At 46.2% G+C, this 15903-nt stretch overlaps 1 protein-coding gene across 1 annotated transcript; it reads right to left on the bottom strand.

The window, feature by feature from the left end:
• Positions 1–1356: 1356 nt before the first annotated feature.
• Positions 1357–14198, bottom strand: EMSY (EMSY transcriptional repressor, BRCA2 interacting). Its single transcript, XM_054164844.1, has 6 exons — positions 14081–14198; positions 12832–12940; positions 9058–9157; positions 7049–7123; positions 2641–2816; positions 1357–1517 (listed from the first exon to the last, which is right to left on the bottom strand). Exons 2-6 carry the CDS (start codon positions 12899–12901, stop codon positions 1357–1359), a joined length of 582 nt encoding a protein of 193 aa, XP_054020819.1. The 5' UTR covers positions 12902–12940; positions 14081–14198.
• Positions 14199–15903: the final 1705 nt, after the last annotated feature.

Below are 15903 nucleotides of genomic sequence, written 5' to 3' on the forward strand. Positions count from 1 at the left end.
TCACATAACAGATAAGTGGCAAAGTCACAACTGTAACTCAGGCCCTTCCTGAGCTTGCTCTTCAGCAGGTTTGTTAAAATTAATGTGGCTGATAGATCACATTCTGAAAGACACATGGTTTCTTCATGGTGGGGGGGGAAAGGCAGCATGTGAAAAGAGAAAGAAAAAGTAAAATCTAGGGCTGGACAGAATAAAAATGAGAATCTTTCACCCCTTCATCATGTGTCTAGACTACTTTTATTCTCATTACCATGTAATCACTCAACAGAGGTCTAAATTAAATTTTTAAGAGGTTAAGAACATTTTCCCCTAAACCTTTAAACTAAAGCTGAGTGATTAGTGTATTAAATCAGAAGAAAGAAAATTCTTAGATGTAATAGGCTCTGTGGGCTGGAACAGCCATTAAAAATGGTGCTTTGCAGGTTTGCACTGTGCATATTAATGCACAATGTGACATTTCTGAGTAGTTAAAAAGTTTATATAAACACTGCCCATAGAGAATAGAGAATCAATTTATAAAGTATGTGAAGTAGCCACAGCAAGCATAAAGCCAGTACTTAGCAACTTCAACATTCCTTATTTGTTACCTGCATGCTGATAAACAGCAAATAAAGACAGAAGGAAACATTTTTAATTATTAAGCTGTCTTTGATGAGCTGGGGATATGGACAAGGACATAGATCCTTTTTAGCTGATTTATTACTCAAAGAAAGAAGGCTATAAAAATCATTGTTTCTAGATGTTATACCCTGGACTTCCAAATTTAAATACAGGAAGATGGGTATCTGGTGAGATTTTTGTCTGGAGTTTTCACAGCTGCACAGGAATGCAAGTCTCAGTAAGATTTGGTTCCAAATAAACCTCAAAATGCCCAGACATAGTTAAGTAGGCACACAAATGCTTGTCAAACTACTGCGTTCTAAAAAAAATCTAGGTCAAATATGACAGTGAAAAGGAGGGACCCATTTTAACTCAAATGACTACTATGCATTATTTAAGCAGAAGGAAGAGGCAAGTCCTCTGCAGAAGCAACCAGCAGAGCCACCTTAAAGCCAAGTTCTGAAGAAAGCTGGATCAGCAATCCACTGATACACAGCAATTCTTACATTTTATCTGCAAACCACTTTTCACTCTTGTTGCCCTCGCCATTACTGCTCCCTTCAGGCATTTTGAAGTTTGGGAGTTTATCCTGAACACAACTTCTCTGAAGAAAGGGAAGCAATAAATTCATTCTTTAGACTAAACAAAGGCATAAAGCTACTAAATGGTTTGCCCAGGGTCAGAGTGTTTAAATCAGTCCACACTTCAGCCACAGGACTGTCCCTTTCTTTCCCTTTGGTTAATCAGTCGCCAGTGTCACTTACTTTTGACGTAAACAGTACTTCCACTTGGCAAGACGACTACATTGGAGGCTGGACTGGCAGGTCTGGGGGACTTCACTGTTGCTACACTGCCACTTGGAACAGGGGTAGATGTTGGGGTTGAAGTGGTACTTGTGTAGGAATAGCAAACCACCACTGAAGAGGAGAAAAGACACCTTCCATATAACCGACGTGCAGAATCCTATTATTCTATTGCTATTTAACAACTGACATGGAAGCCAAAGGCTTATTGGGCCATTATCCACATCTTTGCCTCTCAGTCCTATTACTCTCTAACACTCCCCAATCTGACCTAAGCATGGAATTAATGGCCTTCAATGAAAACATAGAAATCTAACCTCCCCTCCACCCATCCCCAGAAATTTGTGCTGCTTGCTCTAGACTTTATTTGTATTAAACTGATGCTTTGCTTAAGAGTTTGCTATTTTTCATTTCAGCATTCCTTCAGTATTTTGATCTTTTTTTTGCTTTTCTGTAAATGATCCCATCTAGATTCGTAACTGACAGAAAACAACTAGTTGCCTTTCCTCAAGGGTAACTCAGTTGAAGAAACCAAAGTATTCCTTCAGTAGTGAACAAGTGATTTTGCTATTCAGCCTTTTTAAAGTGCTGCTCATAAGTAGCAGTACAATGATCCAGTATTTCTCACAAAACCAAAATAAAGCAGCCTGTTTCAAGAAGTGTTAACACATTCTTCAGTTCCATGAAGCATAATTCCAGTCTGAGCTAGGTGGAACGTGTACCAGGATGCTTTAAAAGACATAGGGAAAGCAGGAAGAACTCTTTAAACACTTAAATCTGCATACTCAATCTGAAGCAAAATAAACAACAAAAAGAAAACCAACAAAATCCTCTTGACTGTCACCAGAAACTACTTAAATTCTGTAAATGCTCTGAAAAATCTTTCACCACATAAAGAACTTTACAAGCTCTTAAGCCAGTGGCCCACATAGGCATGGCTTTATAGTTTCAGAAGGTAACCAGCAAATTTCCCCAGTGCCTGGCAATTTGTCTTTATTTCAGCTGCCTGTGTACTCACCAACACAACAGTTGACAGATTTATGTTGCAGGTGACACAAAAGCATCTTTAAAACAAACCAACCAACCCACCCAGCATTTTATCTGCATTTCTAGGAATGCGAGAAGGATTTGGGTGGTTAAATATCTAACACAGCAAAACCAAGGTACCAATTTATACTCTTGCCATGATTTGTCAATTCCCACAGACTGTAGGCAGAGCCCCAGCTTTTTCTCTCACCTTCTTTGTTCCCAGTTTCTGCAGGAACTGGAAGAGAGGCGTTGTGCTGAACAGCTGCATTGGCAACAGCGTTGGCGGTGACGGTAAAAGCCGTCTGCGGAACGAGCCGGGGCATCAGCGGCACCAGGCGACGACCTTCTATAGACCATTCCGAAGAGCTGTTTGGTCCAGACATGCTAAAGAGAAAAGAACTTTCTATGAGTACTCTGATGAGTTTGCAAAATACTCAGCATTCTTATACTAGTGTAGACAGCAGGAGCAGGGAGGTCATTCTGCCCCTGTGCTCAGCACTGGTTAGGCCACACCTTGAGTCCTGTGTCCAGTTCTGGGCTCCTCAATTTAAGAAGGACATTGAGACACTTGAACGTGTCCAGAGAAGGACAACAAGGCTGGGGAGAGGCCTTGAGCACAAGCCCTGTGAGGAGAGGTTGAGAGAGCTGGGGTTGCTTAGCCTGGAGAAGAGGAGGCTGAGGGAAGACCTTATTGCTCTCCACAACTACCTGAAAGGAGGTTGTAAATAGGTGGAGGTTGGTCTCTTCTCCCAGGCAACCAGCGGCAGAACAAGAGGACACAGTCTCAAGCTGTGCTGGGGGAGGTTTAGGCTCAGAGTGAGGAGAAAGTTATTCCCAGAAAGAGTAACTGGCCATTGGGATGTGCTGCCCAGGGAGGTGGTGGAGTCACTGTCCCTGGAGTTGTTCAAAAAAGGATTGGACATGGCACCTGGAGCCATGGTTTAGTTGTCAAGAGGTGTTAGGTAGTAGGTTGGAATTGATGATCTCTGAGGTCTTTTCCAACCTGGTTGATTCTGTGATCCTATTGAAGTGCCCTTTTCTTAAGCAGCTAAAGGCTAACAGGCAGTTTCAGCAGCTCTGAACCACAGGCTCTCCAGACGCTGCTGAGACGGAGCTGTACCACTGTTTATTTTAACATCATGGAACACCAACCTTTATTTCATAGAATGGCAAGGGTTGGAAGGGACATCCACAGGTCATCTAGTCCAGTCCCTCTGCAGCAAGCAGGGAAGCCCTCCTTTAGACCAGGCTGCCCAGGGCCCTGCCCAGCCTCACCTTGAGTATCAACAAGGATGGGGCCTCCACCAGCTCCCTGGGCAGCCTGGTCCAGTGTTCCACCACCCTCACAGTAAAAAACTTCTTCCTAATGTCCAACCAAAATCTCCACTTCTCTGATTTCAAATCATTACACTTGATCCTATCATTGTAGGCCTTTGGAAACAGGCCCTTCTGCAGCTGTGTTGTAGCCCCCTTCAGGCAGTGAAAGGTCATTATTCGGTCCCCGCCCAGAGCCTTCTTTTCTCTAGGCCTAACAACTCCAGCTCCCCTAGCCTGTTCTTGCAGCAGAGTTGTTCCTGCCCCCTTCCCCAGAAAGGCACCACAGCAGGTACCTTGTGGTACAAATGAGTACCATGTCCAGCTCTGCAGCCCCCAATGCAGGGGCATGGAACCAGAAGTGGACCACAAGTATAATCAGAGGGCTGGAGCACCTCACCTACAAAGACAGGCTGAGACCTGGAGCTGTTCAGCCTGGAGAAGGCTCTGGGGACACTTTTATAGTGGCCTTCCAGTACCTGAAGGGTGCCTACAGGAAAGTTAAAGAGAGACTTTAGAAGAGCCTGTGATAGGAAGAGGCAATGGTTTTAAACTACACAAGGGTAGATTCAGATTGTATGTCAGGAAGTTGTTCACTGTGAACGTGGTGAGACACTAGAACAGGTTGCTCAGTGAAGTTGTAGACACCTCATCCCTGGAAGTGTTTAAGATTAGGCTGAGCAACCTGGTTTAGCAGGAGGTGTCCCTGCTCATGGCAGGTGGTTGGAACTGGATGATCTTTAAGGTCCCTTCAAATTCAAGCTGTTCTATGATTCTAAAGCCCAATTTGAGCAATAATCTCTAACTGTCTTCATTCCATGAAAGCCCTTAGCATTCTTCCTATCTGATGTAGAAACCCTCCTACAGAGAATGTAAGAGTTCCTGCTTCTTGCACTGTTTTGTTTTACAGAGCCCTTCAAGGAACAGAAGTGTGTGGATGTCACACTCAACCCCCCCCAATATTAGATTAGCTACTATTCAGGGAGAATCACAGACTTGCAGAACGGTGGAGGTTGGAAGTAACCTCTGAAGATCATCTAGTCCAACCCCCTGCTAAAACAGGGTCACCCACAGCAGGTTGTGCTGAATCACATCCAGATGAGTCTGGAATCTCTCCAGAGGAGGAGACTCCACAACCTCTCTGGACAGCCTGGTCTCTGTCACTCTCAGAGAAATTTTTCCTCATGTTCAGGTGGCATTTCCTGTGTTCCAATTTGTGCCCATTGCCCCTTGTCCTGTCACTGCGCAACACTGAAAAGAGACTGGACTCATCTTCTTTACACCCAACCCTGCTGAGCACTGAGAAAATCCCTTCAGGCTGCTCTTCTCCAGGCTTAACAGCCCCAGAGGTCTCTCAGCCTTTCCTCCCCACAAAGACTCTCCAGGCCCCTCAGCATCTTTGCTGCCCTCTGTTGGGCCCTCTCTACTTCTGGATTTCAGAAATACCTACTCATCCAATGGATTTCACGAAAGACTACTGAAATTGGTTATATTACAGGGAATCCTCTCACCTCCTCACACAAATCTTGTTTTACCTGAATATTCAAAATATGTTTTCAGACTTACTAGTCTCAAAGTAACAGAACACTCAAGAAATAAACCCTGAGCATCCTCCTCAACAGAAACCAGCCTGCTGCTTTAATTTTCTCCCACTCCTAGTATGTACAAAGAAGGTTTCCCAAAAATGATGGTCTTATCTAGAAGGCTTTGATTGTTTCACAACAGCCATTTGTCAAATCAGCAAAACCAAGATTGCAAGTCATTTTTTTCCATGCTGCTATGTTCTTAAGCAAATCAACTCATTTTAGGTATTAATGTATGCTGGAAAAACAACTCCTCAAGTGAATTATGGCAGGCAAGTTGCAGCAAAATCCACCACAAATTAGCTGGGAAAATGCAGATCTGCTCTGCTGTTACATCCTGATACACTACAGCGCTCCTCATACGTATTCACAGAATCACGGAATGTTAAGGACTGGAAGGGATCTTGAAAGATTATCCAGTCCAACTCCCCTGCCAGAGCAGAATCACCTAGACCAGATCACACAGGAACACATCCAGGTAGGTTTGGAGTATCTCCAGAGAGGGAGATTCCACTGCCCCCCTGGGCAGCCTGTTCCACTGTTCTGTCACCCTTACTGCAAAAAAACTTTTCCTCCTGTTTCCATGGAACTTCCTATGCCTCAGCTTCCACCATTGCCCTTTGTGCTGTCATTGGGCATCACTGAGCTGAGCCTGGCTCCATCCTCTTGGCACTCACCCTGCACATCTTTATAAACATTAATGAGGTCACCCCTCAGTCTCTTCCTCTCCAAGCTGAAGAGCCCCAGCTCCCTCAGTCTTTCCTCATAAGGAAAATGTTTCACTCCATCATTTTTGTGGTTTCTTCTGGTCTGTCTTACAGAAAGCTCTTGAATCATAAAATCACAGAATGTCAGGGGTTGGAAGGGACCTTCAGAGATCAAGCCCAATCTCCCTGCCAAAGCAGGATCACCTAGGGCAGACCACACAGGAATGCATCCAGGCAAGTTTTAAAAGTCTCCAGAGGAGATTCTACAACTTCTCCGGGCAGCCTGTTCCAGGGCTCCAGCACCCTCACACCAAAGAAGTTTCTCCTTATGTTGAGGTGTTCTAGATTGTACCCATTGTTCCTTGTCCTATCACTGGGCACCACCCAAAAGAGCCTTGGCATCCACTCCTCAGATATTTATAGACACTAATAAGATCTCTCAGCCTTTGGCTCTCAAAACAAGTAGCCCCAGGTCTCCCAGTCTTTCTTCATAGGAGTTCAAGTTCCCCAGTCACTCTTGCAGCTCTCCATTGGACTCTCTCCATCAGATCCCTGTCTCTCTTGAATTGAATCATAGAATAGTTTGGGTTGAAAGGGACCTTAAAAGATCACCTAGTTTCAGCCCTCCTGCCATGGGCAAGGACACCTACACTAGACAACATTGCTTAAGGCCTAACCCAACCTAACCTTGAACACTTCCAGGGTAGGAACCTCCACAATTTCTTTGGGCAACCTGAGATCAAACAAAAATAAAATAAAATTGAATTAAATTAAAATCTACTGTTGCAGTTATACAGTGAAGGAGAAGCCTTCAAATCCCAACTGCAACTAAAGATCTCCTTCCAGTCTTCTGATGTCAATCTGATAAAGCAGTGTATAGACGAAAGAATTGCTGTAACTATTGTTCTTTTAAACCACCATCCATCTTCCAAGTTCTATCCTTCAGTGAAGGGATAATGGATTTTCTAAAGGGTACCTTTGAAAACCATGGAGAAAATGACCCCTAACTTACTTGTGTGCGATGGTCGTTAGCCGTTCATCATTCACTGCTCTGCGAACTTCGGCGCGGTGCCGCTCCGTGGAAATACTGTTAGAGAAACCAGCCATGTATTTTAGTCAGAGGGAGACAGGAGCATTTATCTCCAATTTCCAGCTAAAACTGAACTTATGAATAACCTACTCAAACAGACAAAAGGGGCATTTGCACTTAAGAGGTTGTCACTTCAACTTTTGCTATTGAAGCGAGAAAAAAGATGAGACAGGGTATTGGTCCCAAGCATCTTGGAATCACAAAATAACAGAATCACAGGGGTTGGAAGGGACTTCCAGTGGGCATCGAGTCCAACCCCCATGCCAAAGCAGGATCACCTAGGGCAGGTCACACAGGAACGCATCCAGAAGGCTTTTGAAAGTCTCCAGAGAAGCAGACTCCACAAGCTCTCAGGGCAGCCTGCCCCAGTGCTCTGTCATCCTTACCATAAACAAGTGTCTCCTTGTGTTGAGGCGGAACCACCTATGTTCTAGCTTGTACCTGCTGGTCATTGGCCTATCACTGGGCAAGACCCAAAAGAGACCATCACCTTCATCTTGACATCCCCTCAGATATTTATAGACATTGATCAGATCCCCTCTTAGCCTTCTCTTCTCCAGATTAAACAGTCCCAGGTCTCTCAGTTTTCCTTCAGAGGAGAGATGTTCCAAGTCTCCAAAGCTCCCCATTGGACTCCCTCCAACAGATCCCTGTCTCTCTTGAATTGGGGAGCCTAAAACTGGACTCAGTATTCCAGGTGTGATCTCACCAGGGCACAGCAGGTGGAGAACCTCCCTAGACTTGCTGGACACACTTTTCTTGATGCACTCCAGGATGCCATTGGCCTTCTGCCACAAGGGCACATTGCTGTCCCATGGACAACCTGCTCTCCACTAGGACTCCAAGGTTTTTCTCCACTGAGCCGTTTTCCAGCAGGACAAACTCTGTGCGCACACCAGTGTGCCTGCTATTACTACTCCCCAGATGCAGAACTCTGCACTTGTCCTTACTGAACCTCATGAGGTTTGCCTTCACCCAGCTCTCCAGCCTGGCCAGATCTGCTTGCATGGCAGCATAATCTGACAGGGTGTCTGCCACTCCAGCAGTTTCATATCATCAGCAAACTTGCTGAGGCTCCACTCAATCCCCTCATTCATGCCATTACTTCTCATTGGGCAGCCCTGCAAAGCAACTACAATCCAAGCTCCCAATGAGAGCAATACATTTAAAGCATGTGGTAAAAAATTTACACAGAACATTGAAAGTTCTTTCTTGATGCAACCTCAGCACAAAAGGCCCTGCCTTGAGGAAACTCCAAGCTTGTTCATACTCCTGAGCTGGATGTAATCCTTTTAACACTCAGGATCTCCCAAAACACCACCAAAACACTTAAGCTCCCAGCACAGAAGTACACCTCTTTTCCTCATTAAGACTTACAGCAGAATAGGAATTAAATCTTCACAAGATTACTCTCTCTGAGATGAGTTTTGCTGGCTACAAAGATGATGGACTGGAATCTCTCCCCTGTGTGGAGGAGCTCAGAGATCTGGGACTCTTTAGCCTGGAGAAGAGCAGACTGAGAGGGCATCTTCTTAATGATGATCAGTATCTAAAAGGAGGGGGACAAAAGGATGGGGCCAGACTCTTTTCAGTGGTGCCCAGTGACAAGACAAGGTGTAATGGGCACAAACTGGAACACAGAAGTTCCACCTAAACGTGAGGAAAAACTTTAGTTTGAGGGTGCCAGAACACTGGAGCAGGCTGCCCAGAGAGGCTGTGCAATCTCCTTCTCTGGAGAGATTCCAGCCTTGCCTGGATGCAATCCGGTGCAACTTGCTGCGGGTGACCCTGCTTTAGCAGGGAGGTTGAACTAGGCAATCTCCAGAGGTCCCTTCCATCCCCTATCATGCTGGGATTGTGTGTGTGTGATTCACACAATACCTTAGAAGAAAACAGGTCATCAGTTCTTATTTCACAAAGGTCAAGGTTACCTAAGCACTTTAGAGAGTTCTCCAAGAAGATCCTTCTTCTCTTTCGTAAGGTCTCCCTGTGCACGTAAGGCACTGATGACACCTGCATATGCCTCCAGTTCTGAAGGATTAGAGCAAACAGTGTTCCCATTTAATGCTCACAGCAAAGCAGCACAAAGAAATAAAATGTTATTTTCAGTCTTACTGACAGCATTCTATTAATTTTCAAAATCATTAAGAGGAACATGTCTTTCAATTATTTAATGCTTTTGGAAAGAGACTGATGATTTAGAACTCTCTCAGTCAATTACTCTGCAGTGCACAGCTTTTCTATGAAACAATTGTATCATCACAGAGGATTATCTGGTTTATAAACCCAACCAAATATTTCAAGCTCTCTCTCTCTCTCTCTGAGCTGACAGTTCAACCACAAAACTTGAAGAAACAGTCCTTGAATTTGGAGAGCAGCTCAGAACTCTCTAGAAGCAGGAGAAGAAAATCTTTACCAGGCATCATTATGAAGTTCCCTGGAAAAGCTTGGCTTGCAAGAGAAATACACCATCAAAGCAGCACCTGTTTTTTTTTTCCTTAATGGCTTTTTTTAATTAGCATGGAGAGCATCAGCTCAAGTTTGTTAAATACGATCATCATAATCTTTTATGCCCATTTACTGGATATGTGCAACTGCTTAAAGCTGAAAAGAAGGCAACAGACTGAATTAAACTTGCTTAACACAAGAGAAACAACCAGGATATTCTTCAGTGCAGAGCAATCAGCATTAAGTCACAAAACCACAACTCTGATTTAATGTAAATGTGGAATTCCAGGTGATTCATCATGCCATCAGGATTTCAAGAAATAGTTAAAAGCTACCAACTGCTGAATTTTGTCCTACTAAGCAGGGTGAAATACACCCAATGCAAATAACAGAGTCTGCTAATTTGCCAAAGGATGACTTGCTATTCTAATGCTTAGCAGAGATTAAGGAAACCCTGCTGAAGCTCCTGCTTTAAACCAGAAATAGCATCACAGAACTGTCAGGGTTGGAAGGGACCTCAAAGATCATCCAGTTCCAACCCCCCGGCCATAGGCAGGGAAACCTCACACTAGATCAGGTTGCTCAGAGCTAAACCAGCCTAGCCTTAAAAACTTCCAGGGATGAGGCATCTACCACCTCCCTGGGCAACCTGCTCCAGGGTGTTTGGATACTTTCATTGGTGCCTTTTATTCGCCCCCCCCCCGTGCCTGCAGCCCACTATAACGGACCCCAGGACACATCCCAGTTAACCAAAAAGAAAAAGAAAGGCAAGAATAAAAGGGGCTGGGCAAAACCTCACACCTCTGAAGTTTGCTGCAAAAGACAGACTAATGCCATTCTGAAAAGATTTCAGCTTAGGATTCCAAAGAGCTAATTTACAAATCAAATCAAGGAATTGTGGTGAAAAGAAGCCCTGCTCTCCTGTCCAGATTAAGGAGACAAAACACAAAGCACAGTTATTTTGGTTAACTATGCAGCCTGCTCTGGGGATGCTGAGTGACTCCAGAAGCATTTAGAGCTTCAGTTAGACAACATTTGCTAATTAATGTAATGGTTATTGCTAATATCAACATTTATTTAGACAATCACGTTAAAATATTTAAGATACTAATTATTTTCCTCTGTTAACAACACTAAGTAGTTCTCAGATACAACGGTGTAATTATTTAGTAAGAATAGATTCTTTGTTTTTAGTCCTGTCTGCATTTTTTAAATAGGAATCCTCCACACTGAAGCTTTAAAGAGGCACATTCTGACCTTTGGGAAGCTAGCAAATATTACAGAGCAGCACCTTCCTCACCCTTACATCTCAGTATCAATCGCTACCTGGTGTGCTCTCTCTTTCCAACACAAAACACAAGCAACCAAAACAGGTTTCACAAATAAACATCATTATATCCAAGCGTCAAGGTGCTACCACCATCCCCTTATGCACTTACAAACCACCAGTACTGCAGAACAAGGCTACTGCACACTTCAGAATGCATTTCAGCCTCACCTACACCACTGCATTTCACTCATGACGAAGTTGCTGAACAGTCAACAAAGGAGAGGCTGGGCTGAGAGCTGCAGAAGTGGGACTCTGTAGCGAAGATGAATATTGCTGGACATGATCATTAGATGCTGCCCAGGCTCCTTGCACCCTCAGGGCTTGTGGTGTGTCTATTTAAACTGAGAGCTACAGGAGACCCGGCTGCTCCAGGCTCTGATCCTGCTCTGCTGGCAGGGCCCCCTTGTGGCAACACTGCTCATGCCAGGGGAAAATAAAATACATATTCTTTTTTTATTTTTATTTTTTTTTCCCTTCCTGTCAGCCTAGGTTATGTCATTGAAGGAGGTGTAGCTGCAGTTCTGTTTGGCTCAGCTGCATCAGCAAGGTTCTGCCAGCACACAGCCGTCAGCTGGGGTGGAAGTGTTGTGGTTTTTTTTCCACGCTCTAAGCCAGCAGAGCTACGCTAACAAAATTTTGTAGCACAGATCCGGTCCCAATTTTCTGGCATCCTGTACTTTCTCCTAGTTTTTGTACTTCTTGAGCCTCACTTAAGACCTAGGGTTGTCACCTTAACAGATGTACAGCTTAGCCGAGACGTGCGTGGTGTCTGCGTCAGTTTCTTTCACCAAATCCCAGACTCCCAAGAAACTAAATAAAAACAGCAAAGCCAGGGAGAATGAAATTCTCAACCCTCAGAAAATAAAGTGGGTGGCTTCATAACGTAGGAGAACCTCAGAATAGTTAAGAAATACAGCACACCATCTTTTAATATGCAAGTACAAAGAGAACAAAAAAAGCTGTGACAATGGTCGCAGGAAGTTAGAGGGAGTCGCAACTTTCTCCCTGACATCATCTCCCAGATCATGCTCCTCAGAAGAACGCCTGAAAAGAAGCCTCAGGGCTTTTTTAGTTCCCTTCTAGCATTATGTGCCATTTACCTGGGGAAAAAAAATAATTCTTAACTAAATGAAAAGAAATTCACCTCTAAGAACTCAGTAATGACTGCACAGGGTCAGACCAATGATCTAACAAAGGATTCTCTCTCTGTGATAGCCAGAAACAGGGATGCATGAGGAAAGAGCAAGTATTTTTATCACCCTCTCCTTGTACAGAGCACAATAAAGCCTCTCCTAAGACAGAGCACAAAAAAACAACCTCCCAGTTTGTATGTAGCAGGCAGGGGTCTCAGATGTGGAACTACATTTGAAACAAAGCAAAAACTCTTGCTGTTACGACAGTGAAGTGACAACATTGTTTTAACACTTCCCCACATCTGTGTAACTGCAAAAATCACAAACCAGCACATTTTGTGTTCCTCCTCTTTTAAGTCTTTATGGATAGTACCTTTAATGCTTCAACTCGGACCCACAATGCCAGTTAAATCAGGGTTCTGTGATTTCACTTTATTTTTTGGTACAAAAAGGTGTCCAATACAACATTAAAGGCCAAATGAAGACCCTCCTCCTGCATGTTAACAGTTGTGAAGAGAACAGCAGTGCAATACTGCAACACCGAGGCAGAGATGGACTAGGACATCCATGAGAGATTTAACCAAACCAAATCCTCCTCTATTCATTTTGCTTAAGCAGAGAACATCTGCCAAACATCATTTTAAGCCAGGGCTGTCAAACCAATGACACATGCAAAATGCAGGAAATAACTTGTAAGTTGCCTGTAGATCTATTTGAGTATTTCATGGAAGCAGCAGGCAGGCAAATCTCTAAGAGGGCGAACATACAGACCCACAAATTGCATCTTACTGTACCCAGTTTGCGAAGGATCCTCTTGCATTCATCTCTGCTGAGATCCAGAAGAGTTGGCCACACCACAGGCATCTCTGCCTCCTGTCTGTGCTCCCACAGACCTCAGCCTCGCTGAGAAAGGAATATAAATGCAGTAAGTGCCAAGTCCATCACGTATTGATTTCCCAAGCCGATTAATGCAAACTCTCCTCAGCTTGCTCACAACTCCACAGACACATTCACTCCCATCCCCGCTCCAACCTTTGTAATGGCATGCTTTGCCATGCAGGAATTCAGTAGTTTCACTAGGGCACGGATTTCCTATCCTCTCTTGCTCAGATCCATCACCCGAGCCTTTTAACCGAGTTTCCTATCTCTTTCTCCAGCCTTTTTTCCATGCTGAAACGCTCCGAATTGATGTTCAAGTCTCCTCCCTCTCTTTATGCACAGAGCACCTATTATAAGAACTCTTCCAGCTAACCGCACACTCTCCCTTCCCCCCGGGGAATGTATTTAGTACTAGCCCATAACACGACAGAATAGCAAAAGCACTGTGAAAATTTTGCATTCCAACCAAGACCAACCCCCTAAAAAATCCCTAAACACGGGAACAGCCCTTCGACCGATCGCATCTCAGAGAGATTTCAGGGGTGGCGGGGAAGAAAGATGCATTTCCCCGGTGCCGTGAAGAAAATAAAGCAAAAAAGAGGAGCCGGGGATGAGCGGAGCGAGCCGGCTTGGGCCAGCCCGCGGCCGCGGCGCGCTCCCCAGGCAGAGAGCAGCACAGCGCGGAGGAGGGGGTGGGGGTGGGCACCGGGAACAAAAGCCCCGGCGCCGTCGCACCTTCCAGAGCGGGGCTGGAGGGAGGGAGGATCTCCTACAAGGGCGCCCGGAGGCAGTCGCCACCCGGGAACTGTCCGCCCGCCCGCCCTTCTCGGGGCCTCCACAGCCCTCGCTGAGGGGGACTGGCAGGAAGCCGACGACGCTCGGTCCCCGACGGGCTCGGGGGCGGCCATCCCCGGGGCCCCCGCCGGCAGTAAGGAGGGAGGAAGGGAGGGAGCGAGCGTGTCGTGGTCGCTGCTTCTCCGCGTAGGCACAGAAGCAGCGCCGGCAGCTTGCAGGCAGTGGACGGAGAGCTGCCCACGGGCCCGGGCCCGTGAAGGGGCGGCGGGTCCCCGCCGTCCGGAGAAGGGGAGCTGCCCCTCTCCTCGAGGATAAGCGCCCCGGGCAATGCGGGGAGGTGCGACGGCGCTATCGGCGAACGGGACCCACCTGCCCGGCCGTGCCTGGCACATCGAAAGGCTCCTCGGCGGCAGGGCCCCTCCTCCCCCCCAGTACCGCTCTCGGGTTTGTTTAGTGGCGGCGGCGGCGGCAGCGCTTCCCCGGGCCAAGATGGCGGCGAAACTGACTGCGCATGCGCGGGTGCCGCGGAGCACACCGGGCGCTGTAGTCTCCACTCTTCACACTGCGCAAAGGAGGAGATGGAAGAAACGGGTGCCAAGATGGCGCGAGGAAGACAGGAGACGCATGCGCAAAGACGCAATGCACGCCTGGGAGCTGTAGTTCTCGTGGCACTTGTCTACGCGACGGGGAAGCAGTTCTGTCGCGTCCCGCCATGGCCCGGCTGCGGCGTACGAGTGGCAAGAGGGGACAAAACACCACGCGCACTTCGTCCGCCTTGGCTGGGATGTGAAAGTGGTGTGTTCAAATGTATTTTGCGACCCCCTAAACTTTAGGCGGTAACACAGGTTCTTGCAAATAAATCTGGCATTGTTGACATCAGCCCTGCTGACATTTGGCCGTTTCCAGCACTACGACTTCAAACTAGCACTGGTTACATGCCGTGCAGGGTAGGACTGCAGACAACTGCGCTTCTGTGCAAACAATAAGGTCATTAAATCCACACCCGAAAACCGATTCTGGGTGGTTTTCCTCTGTGCCGTAATGTGGCATTGAGCCACACCATCACCTCCCAAAAGCATCAAGCCCTGATTCCTGAGCCCCGGGGGCTGGCAGCTATTTTATACATTACAGCAATTATAACTTTATTTTTCTTCAGCTTTCCCAGAAAACCAGTCAATTATCTCTCTTTAAAAGTCCTCAGATACGATAAGAAATAGAAAAGGTCTTGGACATGCAGTGAATCTTAAAAGCATCTGATTGTGGCTGCGTGTTGCAGTGACAAAGAAAAAATCCTGATCCATGTAACTGCCTCTCTGGAAAAATCAAACCAAAGCCCATTCAGGATGAGCTTTGGCTCATGGGTCTCCATCCCACAGGGCTTCAGTTTTGCTGCAGGCACTTGTTTTCCATGCTTCATCTCGCATGCGTTCTGAGTTTCACAGAATGGTGGGGGTTGGAAGGGACCTCTGAGGATCAGCCCCTCTGCTAAAGGGGGGTCACCCACAGCAGGTTGCCTGGGATCGCAATGTCCAGGCAGGTTTAGACCCTCTCCAGAGAAGGATACTCCACAACTCAGCCTCCACAACAGAGAAGGAGACCCTGGGCAGCCTGCTCCAGGGCTCCAGCACCCTCACAGTAAATAATTCAGGTAGAACCTCCCATGTTCCAGTTTGTGCCTATTGCCCCTTGTCCTGTCACTGGACACTGCTGAAAACAGTCTGGCCCCATAGCCTTGTTGGTAAGCACTGATAAGAGTCTTCTCCAGGCTAAACAGCCCCAGGTATATCAGCATTTCCTTGTCAGAGAAGTACTCCCGTCCCATCATTATCTCCTTAGCCCTGTGCTGGACTCTCCAATAGTTCCCTATTCCCTCAGAATCACAGCATTACCACAGAATTAACTGGGTTGGAAAAGATCTTTGATATCATCGAGTCCAACCTGTCACCCAACACCATCTCATCAACTAAACCCTGGCATTAAGTGCCTTATCCAGTCTCTATTTAAACATTTCTAGAGACAGTGACTCCACCACCTCCCTGGTCAGCTCCTTCCAATGGCCAATCTCTCTGGGAAGAATTTCTTCCTCATATCCAGCCTAAACTGCAAAATTGTTTTAGAATCATTGAATTGTTGGGGTTGGAAGGGACCTTAAGGATCATTTAGTTCCAATGCCCCCTGCCATGGCCAAGGAC

The sequence above is a fragment of the Dryobates pubescens genome, chromosome 10, assembly GCF_014839835.1.
Source record: "Dryobates pubescens isolate bDryPub1 chromosome 10, bDryPub1.pri, whole genome shotgun sequence".
NCBI lineage: Eukaryota > Metazoa > Chordata > Aves > Piciformes > Picidae > Dryobates > Dryobates pubescens.

Coding starts and splice junctions, on each gene's coding strand:
- EMSY (XM_054164844.1), bottom strand. CDS start 12,901: ATGCCTGTGGTGTGGCCAACTCTTCTGGATCTCAGCAGAGATGAATGC. Junction 7,124..9,057: donor GAACTCTCTAAAGTGCTTAG/GTAACCTTGACC, acceptor TTTCTCTAACAG/TATTTCCACGGAGCGGCACC. Junction 2,817..7,048: donor CTAACGACCATCGCACACAA/GTAAGTTAGGGG, acceptor TTTTCTCTTTAG/CATGTCTGGACCAAACAGCT.